The 17,169-nt window shown below is 29.9% G+C and overlaps 1 protein-coding gene across 1 annotated transcript in view; it reads left to right on the plus strand.

Moving 5' to 3' along the window:
* Nucleotides 1-17,169, plus strand: part of by (focal adhesion protein tensin) — a 209,996-nt gene that overhangs the window by 4,707 nt on the left and 188,120 nt on the right. Inside the window, exon 2 of the mRNA XM_088184383.1 lies at nt 955-1,068. Coding sequence (XP_088040509.1) covers nt 994-1,068 — 75 coding nt within the window. The 5' untranslated portion in view covers nt 955-993. The remainder of the gene's footprint in view (nt 1-954; nt 1,069-17,169) is intronic.

The raw sequence follows: 17,169 nt of genomic DNA on the forward strand, positions 1-17,169 counted from the left end.
AGAAACTGTTGTACTGCGGTATACGATTTTTAAAGGCAATTAGTATCGAAAATCTTCGATGAAATTGATCATATAAAAATTTATTGAACTAGTGTTTTACTGTCTTTTAATTGTCAGCTCCATCGCTCTTTTGTAAGTGCCTATAATACGCCCGGAATTCTTCATTTAACGAAGAATTCTCATAATTTATTACATCTTCAGTTTCATCAATGTCAGCGATACGTGTTCTAATTTTCAAGTTGCCATTGATTAATCATATCCATTAAAAGTTTCAACCGAAATATATTAGCTCTAACACATAAATACATTATATATAAAAGAACATTTTTAGCAACTATTATAATACAATATATTTTTTATTTAATTTTTGTTTATTAACATATTTTCAGTGAGTGACTCACAATAATGTCTGTACATAAATCATAAAGTGCAAATTAAGCCCTGTTTTATGTTTGCAAAATATTTGTTTTCTGTTCTGCTTTGATTAATCTCGAATTATGAACATTTAAAAAAAAATGCGTTATCGCGATTTACTTTATAAGCCTAAAAAAACACAATTATAAAGCACTTTTTTTAAGAAGGGTCACTAAATATAAACTCATTATTTTAGAAAAGTGTCTCTGCTACCAAAAATATATATTGAGAAACGTTAAAAAAAATACATTAACAAATTTTAGTTTAAGGATTATTACACCCATCATGATTTTATCGTTTTTACTGTTTGTACATATCACAAACATTCTTTATACATATGGTATGATAATAATATATCACACAAATGACATTTAGAAATTCGGTTTATAATCTAATCTAAGCGTTTGGTATGAATTAAACTAGACAGCTTTGACATTGAAATTAATATTAAAACGTTAAAAATATAACAATTATAATTAAATGCATACGTTAGCAGTTTATACGTTTAACTAATAGTTTTAAATTAAATTTATTTCACAGATTAGGGATTTAATCGGGGGCGGTGGCGCTGCTTAAAACATGAGCTGCATTTGGAGCTGTTTTGGCTTGAGGCAAAAGAAGAAACGGGATGATCCATCTTTTCATCTCGATCAGGTCAGTTCGATTTCTATCATTAAAATTAAGTCGCATTTGGCGCATGACAGTAGATCGTTTATAAACTGTCAAGCGTCAAAAGTGATTTATAACGTAAACTTAAAAATACAAAATTAGAGATGAAATGGTTCTATTGAATCACCGACAAAAAAACTCGGGTCATTTATTTTGACTTAAAAATATACTACTCTTAACCCATTTTGTATTATTCTTGTGTGTATAAATATTACTAGATGTGTCATTCAGAAGTGCACATTTGAAACACAAGTCTAAAGTTTTTATTTCACTCACAACTTCTTGCTAGGAGGCAACTATAATAAAAATATTTTTGCAACATTCTTAAATTTTACTTAATGTCAGTTACTCCACATTTGACTGGTCGAATTTATTTTTGTATTACATCGGTATTTGTATTACATTGTTAATATTTTGTATCACATTTGTATTACATTGTTAATATTTTAGGGACCACCTATTAGCATATTCGTCCTGAGATGTTAGTTACTTGTAAGCACCCATAAATTGCAGAAAAAATAATTTGTATAGAAAGGATGCGCGATAGACAATGCGTTTTACCTTGCGCAAAAGACTATTGTTTTTCTACCTCTTTGCTAACGATCGCCGGTGTGGTCATCTGGACCGTTTCACTTTTAAGGGATAAACACATTTCAGTCCACTACCTGATAGCGGCATCTACATTTCCATATACATATGTGGTAATTTACATATGATTATAAAATAAATTGTTACCAAGCTTTTCTTGCGGCTATTTTGGCTGCAAAATCACACCCCTTCGGCCTCAAAACCCAAAAGCGCAATATAATTTTAAATTACTCAGCATGCATATCAGAGAAAACTACGTACAATTTTGATAATCGGTTCTTAAAATAATCGCACACATGTTAACAAAAAATAAAGTTAAGTACTTAATTTTATATGTAGAATATATAAAACTCTACCTATTATAACACAATATAATTTTCCACAGTATCACTCTTTATCACCATTAAAAAGCTTCCGTGATGACTTTTAGTTTTCCTTTTTACTATTGCTTTAATAGCCGTCAACTCTTTCGTGCGGTGATATTTTATTTATAACTACTATTATGACGTAAATAATTATGTATTATCAGACATTACATAGAGCAAATTGCAATATAAAATTAGATTTTTAAAAACGTTACTGAAAATTAAAAAAAATAACAACCAATCAAAAACCAGCTTTTTTGTTACGTGATCAATATTTAATAAGTTTCCATAGAATGAAATTTGTGAAATGATTTTTTACTGTAGTTTTATTGAAAATAAGTAAAAAAAATAATGACAATTTTTTTTCTATTTGTATGTATATATTTGTTTTTGGCTAAGCGCATAACTTAATTTAAGTTATGTGCATGTTATTTGTAAGCCATATTTTACGCGCAGTTTGGGTTTGACAGTCAAGTACTGACGATGCATTTTGTCATTCTATGCGATTTATTTACTTTAAAAATTATGGACCAAATAATTTGCTATAAATTTTATGTTAAGAATATAATAAGTGGTGCAATGGTTATATAAGCGTTTATAAATAGTACATTCGAGATTGGTGAATAAGTGGTGTAACTTATGCATTCAGCTAGACGCAGGAAAAGCTGATAACATTGTACAAAATATATAAGTTATCGAGTGATTTTAAGTGATACATTTTATAATGGTCCTTCGAGAAATGAATAGAAGATGAGACTAATTGAAAGTCAATCGCATTAGGGCTTAACTCCACCTCCAATATAATCGCCATTGTGAAAGCTGGCGTTAAGGTCCACGCTGTGCTCACGTCCGATAATTACAAAGTTTCTGAAAAATTTAATCTCGTACGGTTCACGAAAAATAATTTTGATATGAAAAAAATATTTATTTATGATTTTTTTATATTAAAATGATATAGTCCACTGACGATTTCCTACCGACTGGTCGTTCAGGCAATATACAGTTTTATGTTGCAGCTTTCCGCCATTTGTGTGTGGCATTCCAATTATTTTTAGGCAAACAACTATTAGGTTTTGCACTATGATAACGCACTAACTTAAACTACACTACCGATCCGTAAATATTTTGGTCAAAAATAATCGTATCTACAATAGATGCCCCTGCAATTTTTTAATGTTATTGCAGATTGGCAAATGCCTTTTTCTCTTATACGTCTAAGCATCAAATATGTGCCATTCACACCACTAATCACTGACTAACACTCGCCAAACTACAAACGACAAACGGCAACCAACGACGACTACGGTACCTACTCTCAGACACGAATCACGGGCAATTATCGACGGCCACAGCGAAACCTCTCGTACTCGAAATTTATATTTTTCTGTACATATTAGGTCAATTACATATTTGTACAATAAACTGTTATCAGATATTCTGACGTAAAATTGGTTGCAAAAGTCACACCACTCAGCACACGCCCAGAAACATTATTAAATACTTTTCAAAAATTAAATAAGCAGAAAATCATTTTAAAATTGAATTTCATGATGAATACATATGATAATTTTCTATTTAAATTATTACAAGTAAATAATTGTGAGGTAGATGATATTTTAATGAGATACTCGTACCTGCTTCTACAAAACAATTCACAAATATTTAAAGAAATAAATCCGTATAAAACGATATGAAGTGTTGAATTAATACATATTTTAATATCGGTTCTTAAGTTGTCTTAATTGATCTATTAATTAATTTTATATTTATATGCATATGTATAGATAAATATACGTATTATCTGAAAATATGAAAATAATTGATTTTATGTTGATCTAAGATCTACCATCTTTACAGAACCATCTGAAGTTTATTTCATTTTTTGGGTGAATATGTGTAAGGGAATGGCATGGTTATATTTTAAATATTTGAGTGCATTTTAAAAATAAATACGTGATTTATAAGATACAACAATATTTTCGAGCATTTAAAATTTATAATAAATAAATTAAATGTGAGGTTATTTATCAAATATAAACGTACTTCACTGTATATACAATACAATGTATACAGTTTATGAATGTATTTCAATTTTGACATAGATTGTATCACAGATTTCGTATTCAATGGTTGAATCGAGATTTTAATTAAAACGTTGCAACATAGTCGTTCATTGCATACATGTATCAGATACATGTATACGTTGTATACATATTAAAAATATGACGATTCAATAGAAAATTATATTTTTTTAATTGACAATTACTATTTTAATTATTAAAAACATAAAGTCGTTTATAGAGGTACTGCTTAATTATTAAAATATTTATGTATTGTAATTTGATATTCTATAAATCTCGCTTTGTTCATATGGACAATGATCTCGAGCACAATGATCTGATTTAGAAGAAAAATCGTTCACCGGCTGCATCTTATTATCGCACTTTTACGTAAGAGCGAGCAGCGTAAATTGAATTTATAAACGCCATTGCGAGATGCTAATGATGCTCTTCGGACGTCGGTATTTTTAACTAACGGTTCAACCAAACAAAGGAACGATACCGCCGTTTGTAACGTTCTTCTGTTTATGTGCATCGGATCTAATTTGGTCCATTACGACATCGCCATATTTTCTGGCAGGCCCATGCATTGAGGGAAAGTGTGTTCAACGAGTCTTTTCCAGCGAACGATTTATTTTTATTGCTATTTTTAGCTCTCGCCATATGAATTCAGATACATTAAAATGGTGATACTGAATAAAATAAAATGCAAAGGCAGCTGTGAAAAGTTTGCACTTTTTACCATATCCGAGGTTTCTATTCCGAAATTCGTATCTGTTTTTTTTACATGGATATGAAACTTAGATATCTCTTGATTCTAGTCTTTAAGAGAACAGAGAATAAATAAGTTAAGCAATGGACATTATACCAGCACGATAGATCAATGCTATTTGGATGCTGAGTATTACCTGAAAGACCCAGGTTCGAATCATAAAAATATTTTCGAAAATACGGACGCCAAGTCTTTCTTTTTTTGGAGCAATATATCTAGGACAACATCGTCTTTGACAAAATATCGTTATTGATCGCTTCTAAATTTTTATGCCAGAGGCCTGAGCACCACTCGGCAATTTATTCCAATAAAATATATTACTCATTTTTTGTCAGTTACGATTATCCGAAAGAACCTTATGAGAAGGTAGTGCGTAGAAAATTATAAATCTGTCTGTTCAAAATTCGACATATTTATAAAAAAACAGATTTATATGATTGATGATTGTGGTATAAGTGATTTATTTATAGTATTTTCTTTTAATTACTGCACATTTAATATTTATTTTAAAATATCTCAATCATATGTATTTTCGAATTATTTTTCTCTCGTATTTCTACTCATGTTAAAAGTAAGATGAATTAATTTTAGTTAAATATTATGGAATAAAAAATGCGTAAACACTGCATCTTTTTAGTTCTAGATAATTTAACCTAACATAAGATATTTTAAAAAAATCATTGATAAAAAAATTAAAGATAAATCAAGTTTGATGTAAATAAAACATCCGTCAACACATTTTAATTATTACTTATTTTAATTATATCGTCTAGTACAACATATCTTTTTGGTAGCAAAAAAATAGCGTATCATTATTTTCCAATGAATTTTGTTTAAATACGTACATTTAGCGCAAATTTTATATATATAATTATTGAGACTTACTTATTGCTAATATTTAACACCTATGTTTAATGAAGCATATTCCATGGACTAATTGAGTAAAAATATGTCTAAATGGAGATAAAAGTGTACAAATAGTAGAAAGAATTTCGAATATGGCTGCTTTTTTTTTCACTTCGCCAGCCATCCCTATCATAAAAAAGGGCAGGCGAGCCACAGCGGTGCGGTCATTTCTCTGTTACATAAAATAATTATTTGGAATTACTAGGCACCATTAGAACGTATTCCGTTCAAGTTGACACAGTTTTTAAAATTCGCGTTGAAATATTGGCCATTGGGATTTTTCGCATATGTTGTGTGGGCTGATATTTCGGCCCTCTGGGACAAAAAAAAGGATAATAATATTTTACTTTGATATCATACCCCGATAAAACTACTTAGGCTATACCTTGTAATGAGTATAATTTTATTCTCCGCTTTTGCTTACAAACAATATGAGCATCATCGTTTTCGTATTTCTAAACCATCGAGCTATCGTTTTCAACAAATACGGATCTCAAAAAAATAAAATATAAATATTTTCGGTACTACCGGTATTTCATTTTATAGTACCGGGAATGTTTAGCTCAATACCGATACTACCGGTATTACAATCCCTAATCATGATGCATCGAACTTTGAATTTTCGTACAAAAAATATTTGTAACGCTAAAAACACGTTTGCTCGCGGTTGACGTTGGTTTAATTGTTACTAAGAAATTGTATATGCCTAATGGATGATATACTTTTGTGCATTTCCATAATTAAGCAATCTTTTTTCATAGTTGAGGCAATTGTATGATCGTCGTCTGTATCGGATCAAAATGATAAGCTTATTTCTATTTCTATTTCAATATCTTATGAAATTCATTATCTTATGAAAAAAGTCTTTTTATTATATCATATGCATAATAAATAATGAAAGCTTTTGAAATATGTATATACTTGAGTTAAGTTACCTACTGTTTTAAGAACAATCGCAGTTTGTAAATATTTTAACAAGAAAACTAAACTTTCATTTCGTTGTTCTAATATTCTATGAGCTAAGGCATTATGCATTTCATAATTAATTGTATTTTCATTATTTTTTAACTGTTCCGCCTGTAAAATTGTAATATCACTCTTACCTAATTCTTTAACGCCAATTTTTAATGGTTTTAGAACGTCTACCACATTATCTAAAACTGTAAAATTAATTTCATTATACAATTTTTTCTAATGCACTAATATGTGTGTTATTTATTTATAAATTTTGAGAATTAATTTAAAAATAATCATAAAAAATCGGTTTTCTGAAAAAATGCTGGTTTTCGACTTTTTAAAAATGTCTAAAAACCCGGTTAATCGATTTCGGTCTTAACTGGTTTTGTATTAATATTTCGAATCCCATATGTATTTGGGAGACTGGAACTAGTGATTATTATATAATTATAATTCCAGTTGATCATTACAGTTTAGGTTTTCCTATATTTACAGATGAATATCGAGATGATTAGTTCAAATCAAGCTAGGTCATATATATTAGATATTAAAAATCTATAATACTGAGCTACTTCAGCTTAGAGAGAATATCATATATGTATAAAAAATATATATATTTATAAAAAAAAAGTAATATTACCCTGAATGTACGCTATATATAGTTTTTTAATAGTAAAGCTTTGCTTGGTTACCATGTACAAATAATTAAATCAGTGAACATTGCATCTCGACAATACTTTGAACGTTTTTGGAATAAATGTAAAAATCGTGGTTCCCTTCAATTTATATTGATAAACATCACCAATAAATCACAACGTTATGTCTTCCTGTTTCCAATATTCAAATCGTCGATCAAAGACTGGTTGGAAAACCGCGCTTTAACCGCGGGTCCGACGATGAGAAAAGATCGGAGATAGCCAAGCTCGAGTGGTTCGTTCTTCCTGGAGGTCTTGCGGTTCTACGAACCGATGTTGCATGCACGAGTATCAGCGCACTGGCCACATACCTAAGTGGCAATGGCTTGCAAATTAACAATCGGTCATTATTTTCACGGTGTCCTCGCGCTATATGCTCTTCTATTCGCTCAACTTGCTGTGCATGAATGAACGGCTTGTGAGTTCAGCAGGAATATGATGATAAAGTATATCTACCGTTGAATAGAATTTATCTAGTCAGAGAAAAACAGGGTTCTTAACATTATTAGGAAGGTCATTTGGGGCATTTGCACCCCTTAAATTTGACCAGAATATTTTTTATTTAATTAAATACTATGATCTAAATAAAATAGAAATATTAAAAAATTAATGCTGTCCTTGATTCTAAACCAGAAATTATAAGGTTATCCCTAAAAAAAAACAGTCTCGAATTAAGGTTCTCAATTATTTTTCAAATATTGAATGAAAAATAAAGGAAATATTCAAATATATTTGTATTTTTTTCTATTAATTTATTTAACTAATTAGTGCAGATAAATATTATATAATTTTTGGTTAACAGTAATTAATGGTCTTTATTTGTTCCGAAATGCGAGACAATGAGACGCTTCTTTTCAACAAAAAAACGTCTTTACGCCTTTGAAAAATATTTGTGAATCAAATGTTTATCGGCCGTATCTACTATGACCGAAATTCATAGAATTCGTTCATTGAACGAAACAAAATATTAAAAAGGTCCACGCTTTACTTTATTAAACGCTTATCTCGAAAACAGGTGTGCGTCGCAAATTTTTGTTGTTTGTTTTAAATTTTTTTATTCATTGATTAAGACGCTTAAATTAAATAAGGTTAATAATTCGATCGCGGTCAATTTATTTCTAGCTATTTAATTTTTATGCAAATCCGCACAAAACAAACGCCAGTACGTATCCGATCTTTAAGTATATCAAATTGCTTCCAAACATTATTAGCTATTTAAAATGTTTCATATTTTTTTCTGAATTAATACGAAAAATTAATTCAGATCGCACATCCGACAATAATTTAATTCGACACTGCAACGAAGACCCGGATTTTATCATCGGATCAAGATGATAAAATCGGAGTCTTCGCTGCAGTGTCGAATTGAATTATTGTCGGATGTGATCTTGTGATGTTGGATTATCCGCTGGTGTGTCTCGTGCGGTGACTCCTTTTTATTACTATATTTCTTCGAAATTAACAACAGTTTAAATAATTTTTTTGAAACGATTTGTAATTTTGAATAAAATATGAACTTGAATTTAAGCGCCATAGTGCGAGTGAAATGAAGTTTATTTTCTGTAAAGTGTTAACGGTGCACTTTTATTTATATATATTTTGTGAACGTTTTCCTTATCGTGTGAACACTCTTGATTCATTAAGTAGTCGCGTTTACAATATATCAGATACAGCATTTCCAGATTTCATATCGACCATTCGAACTGGAAACAGGAAGACATAAAGCGGTGATTTATCGCCCGTTTGATCCCTATGGCAATGATTTTTTGAGTCTTCATCTCGGCGGTTCTGCGCCAGCGATTGATGGAGCAGCTCCTTGCTGGATGGATGGTTTCCAGATAGGCGAGGAGAGCAGGCGGCTAATGGAATCTATATTGAATTATCGGCTGATGCTGGGGGTGGGCTATTTATAAAACGTGTCGGTTTTATGGTGCTGTGCATCGATCAAGATGAGGAGGCGCGCCGTTTAAATTTGTTTAAAAGTGGCATCGATTAAGCAGACGAAAAAAGAAAAACCAGTCAAAGTGTTTACGGCTTAGACTTAACGAATTTCCATCTGTTTTCGAAGAGCGGAATTTAGACCGAATGGATTTTTATAGATCGGCGATTTAAATCGCGCGGGTATGTTTGTAAAACGCTCGTTTTAGGTATTGGCCTTCTAAAGTAAATATTTAAAGTATAGTCAAGGATATCCACAAAGCACTAATAAATGATTTTATGCATACTGTTTTTGGTATTATTTAATATGCATATATCTTTCGTTTTATTATTAATTAAATGAAAGTACAATATCTAGTAGTATCAATACTCGTTCAGTTCAACAAGCAATTATACAACTAGTTGACTGTAACAATTGATTGAATTGTTCATCGATTCCATACACCAGTTATAATCAAATTGTGTGAACGATAAACGTAAACGATTGTATATATTATTTATATTGTGCATAGCAAATCTATGGATAATGTTAGTTATTAAACTGACGAACGTCAAAATGAAAGCACAATATCATATTACGTGTTCACTAGACTTGTAAGCAAAACATTGTATTCTATTTATATAAAATATAAATAGAATACCATGATAATTTATTTTTCCACGCATAATTTATGTATTATAGAATACTTTTGGTTTATTACAACTATTTTTTAATGTTTATGATGAAAATATAATATACATATAACAAACAATTTGTATATGTGGTGTATTGAATCAGACATGGCAATTTTGTACGCTAAATTTTTGCAAATGTAAAAGATCATTATCTTAAAGAGTAAATGATTATTAAAATCATACAAATTCCACATTTTTTTATTTTCATGATAAAAAGTTCTGTAGCACGCTGTCTTTTTGTGTTTCCATTTGTTCATGAGATTTGTCAAAATTCACAAAAGCTACGTTTATATTCTTGATTGTCAAAGTCTTAAATGAGTTAATTTTATGCTTCTCCCTTTTCTTCTCCTTCATTTTGTATTTCAATCATCTCTTGTAGATTAATCAAATGAGATTCATTAACATATTAATATATTCGTTGTTGAAATTAAAATTTAATTTATTCATTAGGTTAACTATTATAATTTATTTGTAGTAATTTCAGGAGCTTATTCGAAGTATACAGAATAAATTATAATTTATGAACATATTTTTTACAACAGCCCTTCATTATTAATCGTTTTATTAAAGCACACGAGTTTTCAATAATATTATACATTAAAAGTCTATGCTTGATTCAATATTATCCCCATATAATACTCCTTAAAAACACATATATTTTTGGGTCCATTGGGAGGAAGAAACATACCATATATATCAGGATATATATTATGTTTAGATTGTTCGTGATGGTAAACTGTTCTTACTAAAATATTGCATAATCGTGATATAGTTGTGCAGTAGACCAGAATTTAGCATTTTATTTCCAAATCACTGGAAGTATTTCTTTATCTTTCCTCTTCAACGCTCTAGAATTTTCTGTATGATAAATTAGTATTGGCCTTAAATTGAAAACCTCGCTTAAAAATCACTACCGATGGTTGGTGTAAGCATCGGGCACGCCGCCGGGGCTTTGCCCTTAGCCGGCCAGTCCCATTTTCTGCATGTTCAATCTTTTACCAATTGAAGATTACGAAAATGTGATAGCATATACCAGATAAAGAAGTTTATTTATTTAATGCCAATCTAAACAAAAATCAATTTTATGCATACTTATCAAAATATTATTGTCTCTTCCTCTCCTTATCTTTCTCTAAAAACATTTTTTATTTTGAAAAATCGTGTTCGAAATTTATATCTCCCATACTTTTAACAAGTTCTCAACCTAGTTCTGTGTAATTATCGGATTTTTTTTATTTTTTATAATTTTCTAACAACGTCGCCGTCTTCCGCATGCTTTGAATACTGCTCGATTCCAATTTCCAGAGCAACACCGGGTCATAATTCAAGCACGAAAGAGCCGCGAAGCGTTAAATTCAAAGCAAGAGGTAATATTTCGCGTCATCGCCCTCGTTAAATTAATATCCGTCGCCAGCAAGAGACATACATAAAACCACCAGGTGTTGCCGAAAAGGGCAAAGTTAAAATAAAAACACCCGCAGCCGTCCCTTTGACGTTAATATGTAAGCACCCGTGAACCGACGGTTGGGTGCCGCTGACAGAAACGCGAAAAATGTCGGTGCTCTTTCAGAGGCAATTACTACAATGGTTTTAAGTGCTACGAGGCACTGGCGTGACGTCTACTGAAGCTGTAGAAACGGCACTTTGCCTATGTATCCATATTTTTACCTAAATTTATTTAATACTCAGCGTTGCCCAAATTCAAATTTAACCTGCTACTACTCTAAGATATCCATTATTATTTTATTTATATATAAAATACAATATCGAAAGCAGTTTCTCAGAAAAAAGTAGACAAATATTACATTACTCAATGTGAAAGTGATTTTAAATTATGTATTAATACTAAGCAGGAAGATTATTTTCTTCAGGGTCCTAGAATACAACTGAGCATATTTAGGAGTAGATGTTATTTATTATAAATCACCTTTATATAGCGGGAGCGGTTGTTTAGGATAAATTAGAGAGCACATATATTTTAATAGGATCCTAAAGAGCAGGGCTTTTTTTGTAATGTAACGCGGTAAAACAGCGTTCCAGCATCTTTTATTTTACGGTATTTTTACTATTGTTATATGTTCACAAACGAAGATGAAGATATAACTTTACTAAAAAATACACGTTCACTGTAACATCGCATGTAAATAAATATTGCTAATTTAACTAACATCTGCCAGATAAATTATACATTTGCATATCAATTGAATTATATCTCTGTTAGTAGAAATATATCTTCCTGTTAAAATGTATTTGGACTTCACTAGTGAAATACATAACTTTTCTCAAAAATACATATTTACTGTAACATTTATACATCGCATGTAAATAAATAATAAATAGCATGTAAATGTATATATTACTACGTATGGAAAAGTTTAAATCATATAATTTTACTAGCACTTGCCAAATAAATTATATTTTTACTGGTAAAAATATATATCTACCGGAGAAAATGTATTCCGATATGATTTCACTGAAATGCCATATTTAAAAAAACCTTTTCAGGATAGATTCGAGACTCTTTTTTTCTACATTTTCTTTGAGGGATAATCCGAGAATTTCTGGTTTGGAATCAGTTTTTTTAATATTTTGATTTCATTAAAATTCATAGAATTTCATTAAATGACATGCATTTTTCTGACCAAATTCAAGGGGGAGCAAATGGCCACCTGCATTCTTCCTAAATAATTTTGGGCTCTATTATAAATGTGCTGCAGCTGCTGTACCACGGAAATTCTTCAGAAAACGATCCTTTCATTGACTTGAAAATATTTTATTCCTCGTTTAAAAAGTCAATTGAAAAAGAACGAAGCTCTTTTGTTCTTGAAATTTCGGTACTTTTTTTCTTGAAACTCCACTTTTCGATGCTTCAAAATACGTTGATCTGTGGTTTATAATTCGGCCATAGACAGCAACACTAAAAAAATGAATCGAGACGTTTTGTTAAACGAGAATTGGTCAAAGCTTTGGAAATTACTATAAACTTTTATTAAAATATATTAGTTTTAAAATTTTATTTTTCATTTAGTCTTTATTTGTATATCTGTATTTGTTCGTTTAACTTTGGATTTAATATATCTAAAGTAAATAAAAAAATATGATAAATTTTGTTTAATTTTTTTTGTGCATCATGGCATAAGGAAAACTGCTTTAAATTTCAATTAAATGATATTTTAATGTAATTTTCTTTAGTAAAAATCTTGATAAGAAGTGTGTTCCGGCACTTTTTTTTTAAAAAGAAAGCCCTGCTAAAGAGTAACTATTAATTTTGCAAGATTTTAAGAAAAATAACACAGTTTAAAAGTAAATCATACATACATATGTTTTGTACAATTCGGCTCTTCTCTTTTTACTTCAAGGTAATAATATTTTATTAGTAACATCTCAAGTTGCGATTTTAAGGCTGCGCCATAAAATCGCAAACTGTTCTTTGCGAAGATATATCTAAAAAAATATAAAATAAAATAGAGAACCCTATATTTTTATTTAGTTAAAATTTAAATTTTCTTTTGTAAGAATATTTACATTAAATTAAATAAAACAAAGATTTTGGGACTATAGTGTGCCGAATGATGCATTTCGAACCCATACAAGTATATTAGTCATTTTATTTGTGTATTGACGTGGTGGCGTAGGTTCTCTGGGTGTAGGCAGGCTCTCCGTGGTGGAGCCCTCTTTATGGAATGTAGACTTTTATAGTGGGACCTATGCCTATGACTATAATCGACGGTGACTCAGCTGTGGCTTTCTTCGGTTCGCTCGTTATCGTTTTTCTCCTGGCAAGGTTTAAAGCAAATTAATTTTCAATGAATTAGATAACATATTGTTGAGTCATCGCTTATTTTGCCACCCCGTTGCCGCAACTTAATTTCACCCGTGTGATAAATGTGACCGCCACAATGTTATGAAATTAGTTTATTTTATAAATTTGCATGGGATGGAAAAAAAAAGAAGTTATTTTACTAGCGAGTCAAATATAGACACAAATACTTCTTTATGCATAGTTGTTGACTCTACATAGCAGAAACATTTTATTTATATAATTTATACAAATGTGTTTAGAATCATATTTATGTGCCACAAAGACTAAATAAATAATATCCTGTCTAATTTTTTGCTGTAAACAACCGCATCACTTTTTTTCTCTATTTTTATGCATTATTTTTTACGAGGTTCTTAAAAAACAGATTTTCAATAATTTTATTGATTGGAATTTTCATTGATGAGTCACCCTTTATCTCACCGGCTTGTCGTTCCATTGAAATTTTGATTTTTCGTTTTTTCAATTCCAAAAGTATTGTAAAAATCAGTTCTTAGTTTTTTATATAATATAATTAGCATCGTTTTTTAAACACAACAAATCATATTTGTTTCTATTAAATTTAAGAATTATATTGCAGAAAAATTCAGTGTGTATTTATGTACAATAATTAACTTAATCTATATTTATTGTCAAAAATCTTGTTATACTAATAAAATGTTTTTCATTGGTTTTTATTAAATTTATGATAAAATCGGGAAATATTTTAAAATGATTTTAGTTTTGAACATGTTATTTTGATATAGCTTTTTTAAATAATGTGTATATTAAACTAGATAAATATAAAATAAAAGTTATTAAATGATTCGCCATTTAAATATTAGGTTAGTAGGAAAAAGCAGCTAATAAATCATTTGGATTATTTTCCATGATCATACTATGTTTTTGTCGGCAGTGAAAAATATCAAGTTCAATACGTGGTTTGCAAACTAACTAAATTTTATCACCATGTAAACACATCTTTAGTAGCTTAATATTTATGCGTATTCAAAATTAATAGTCATTACTTGGTCAGCAGGATTATGAAATTGATCAGCAACAAAATATTATCCTTAAGCTATAATATGTATATGTTCACATATTAAAATCATAACCAAAACGATAATTTGTTTAGGTTTGGTTTGGGTTTGAACAGCTAAATTTGACAAAATTTATATTGTTATAAATAATATATTTAATTAGTTATAGAAATAAATTTAGAGCTGCCTTATATGACAAAACCTTATGCAGTTTAAATGATAGCCAATATAAAATAATCAAACTTTATAAAATATCAGACGTTCGCATTTTTTTAGGGATGTATATGCATTTTCAAAGAAACAACCTAAATTTGGATTTAAAGTTAACTAACGTTAAAAATAATTCGCTCTAAATTACAGCAATTTTTATATATTATAGTTAAAAAATATGAATGTTTGAGTCATATGAAATATTAAGGGCAAACTAACAATAACCATCTACCAACTAGGTCTTTAAGGAAATAAATAAATAAAATATTACAACTAGTGGTATAAATCAGTAACTAAGACCTCGCTATGGTCCTTGATCTTTTTAAATTTATATCGTGTCTAGGAGATCTGGATTAGTGATTATTACATAATTAAAATTCCGATCGATTATTACAGATTTTCTTAATCTCGCGGATGAATATTGTGACGAACAAATAAAATAAAATCGAGCTAGGTCGTGCATAGAAACATTAATATATTTGCGTTATTGAAAATATGCATGTAGAATAATAGTGCAGTGGTATAAGTCGATGACTAATACCTGAAAGACCTGCGTTCAAATCTTATGTGAACCGTAGTATTTTAATTATTATCGTGTCTGAGAGATCAGAATTAGTGATTATTATATAATTATAATTATGATCGATCGTCAAAGATTATAGTTTCCTAGATTTCCATGATTTAAGTTTTTTGTCTCACTATTTTTACCCTACTGTAACGCATTGGGCTTACGCTTGTCATATTCAAACGAAAAATTAACAATAAATAAATGAAAAAACCTTGCATTTCCAGCCTTTTTTGTAGTAAAAATAACGGTAAATGCGTTGCTTATAAGACACTATTTTGTTTACCCCGTTGTAACACATTGTCATATTGCAAAGAATTTATAATAAATAAATAATTACCAGCACCATATATACTAAAAGCTTTGAATTGTAATGAAATAGTATTTATAATTTTTTAAACCCTTAGGGATTTAAATATGTTATTTTAAATTTGATTTTCAGTTATATATACATATATGTATGTATATGATTTTATAGTTATCTTAGTTATACAGAATATTCATTGACTTTGATGTGATTTTATCGTTAGTAAGGCAATGAACGTGTTTTTTTTATTATTAAATTATATTTCGTGTTCTTTGTCATTGTGACCGCCGAAAGGTCGACAAATGCTTATACTCGTATATCATCTTAATCAATTTATGACAGGCTCAATGAGAGGCGAGATGCTATGTATCACAAATGATTGAATCAAATGAACGAAAGCGTTTGCAATTTGGAGCTTTTTTTAGCCACGCAAACAACAGGAATCAAATTATCAAATTGACCCCATGGTATAAACCACACACGTGCATATGCACATATACAATTCGAACACATTGTAAGTTTTCAATTCGAAGAATGTCTTGAGAGTCCCGGAGATGTGCATCGTTGCACTCGAACCTCATTTCCAATTTTGCATCGAGTCATACATTCCGAATATATTCCAGAAGAAGCCATCTCATTTTAACTTTCTATGTTTGCTCCATGTGGAAGATATTTGGATATAAATCCGATACGTCCGACACAAAATTTATGTGAAATCTGGAGTGTAAACATAACGGTTAATAAAAATTTAGAGTTATAAATTGTAACGGAAAATGTCGTGGAAATCTTTCACCCGTTATTAATGCGTTATTAACAAACATGATTTTTTAAAGACAGTTTGTTTTTGATAGACACATAAAGTTTTGGATCGATTCTGTATCATATTAAGTACAAAATATATGTACATTTGTTTTATTTTCCGATTAACTATAAGTGTTAACCAAATTTCCGATTTAAATATGTCAATCCGCTTACTTTTGTTTAAGAGTTATGCAAAGTTTAGTGGTGGAATGGACGCGACATTTCGCAGTGCATTCTTAATAAGACGAAGTTCGTTCAAGAATTTTCATTGTTCGAACTTTGAAATGTCACTGAGACTTTTGTGCGCTTTCTGGAACGCCGCCCATGCATCATATAAACTATACGCCATTTGGTGTTCCAGATTTTTGCCAGTTATCTAGGTGCACGACCGTTTTTATTCGCCAAAAA

This window comes from Plectrocnemia conspersa, unplaced genomic scaffold (assembly GCF_051122295.1).
Source record: "Plectrocnemia conspersa isolate PC_06_02 unplaced genomic scaffold, ASM5112229v1 ptg000004l, whole genome shotgun sequence".
NCBI lineage: Eukaryota > Metazoa > Arthropoda > Insecta > Trichoptera > Polycentropodidae > Plectrocnemia > Plectrocnemia conspersa.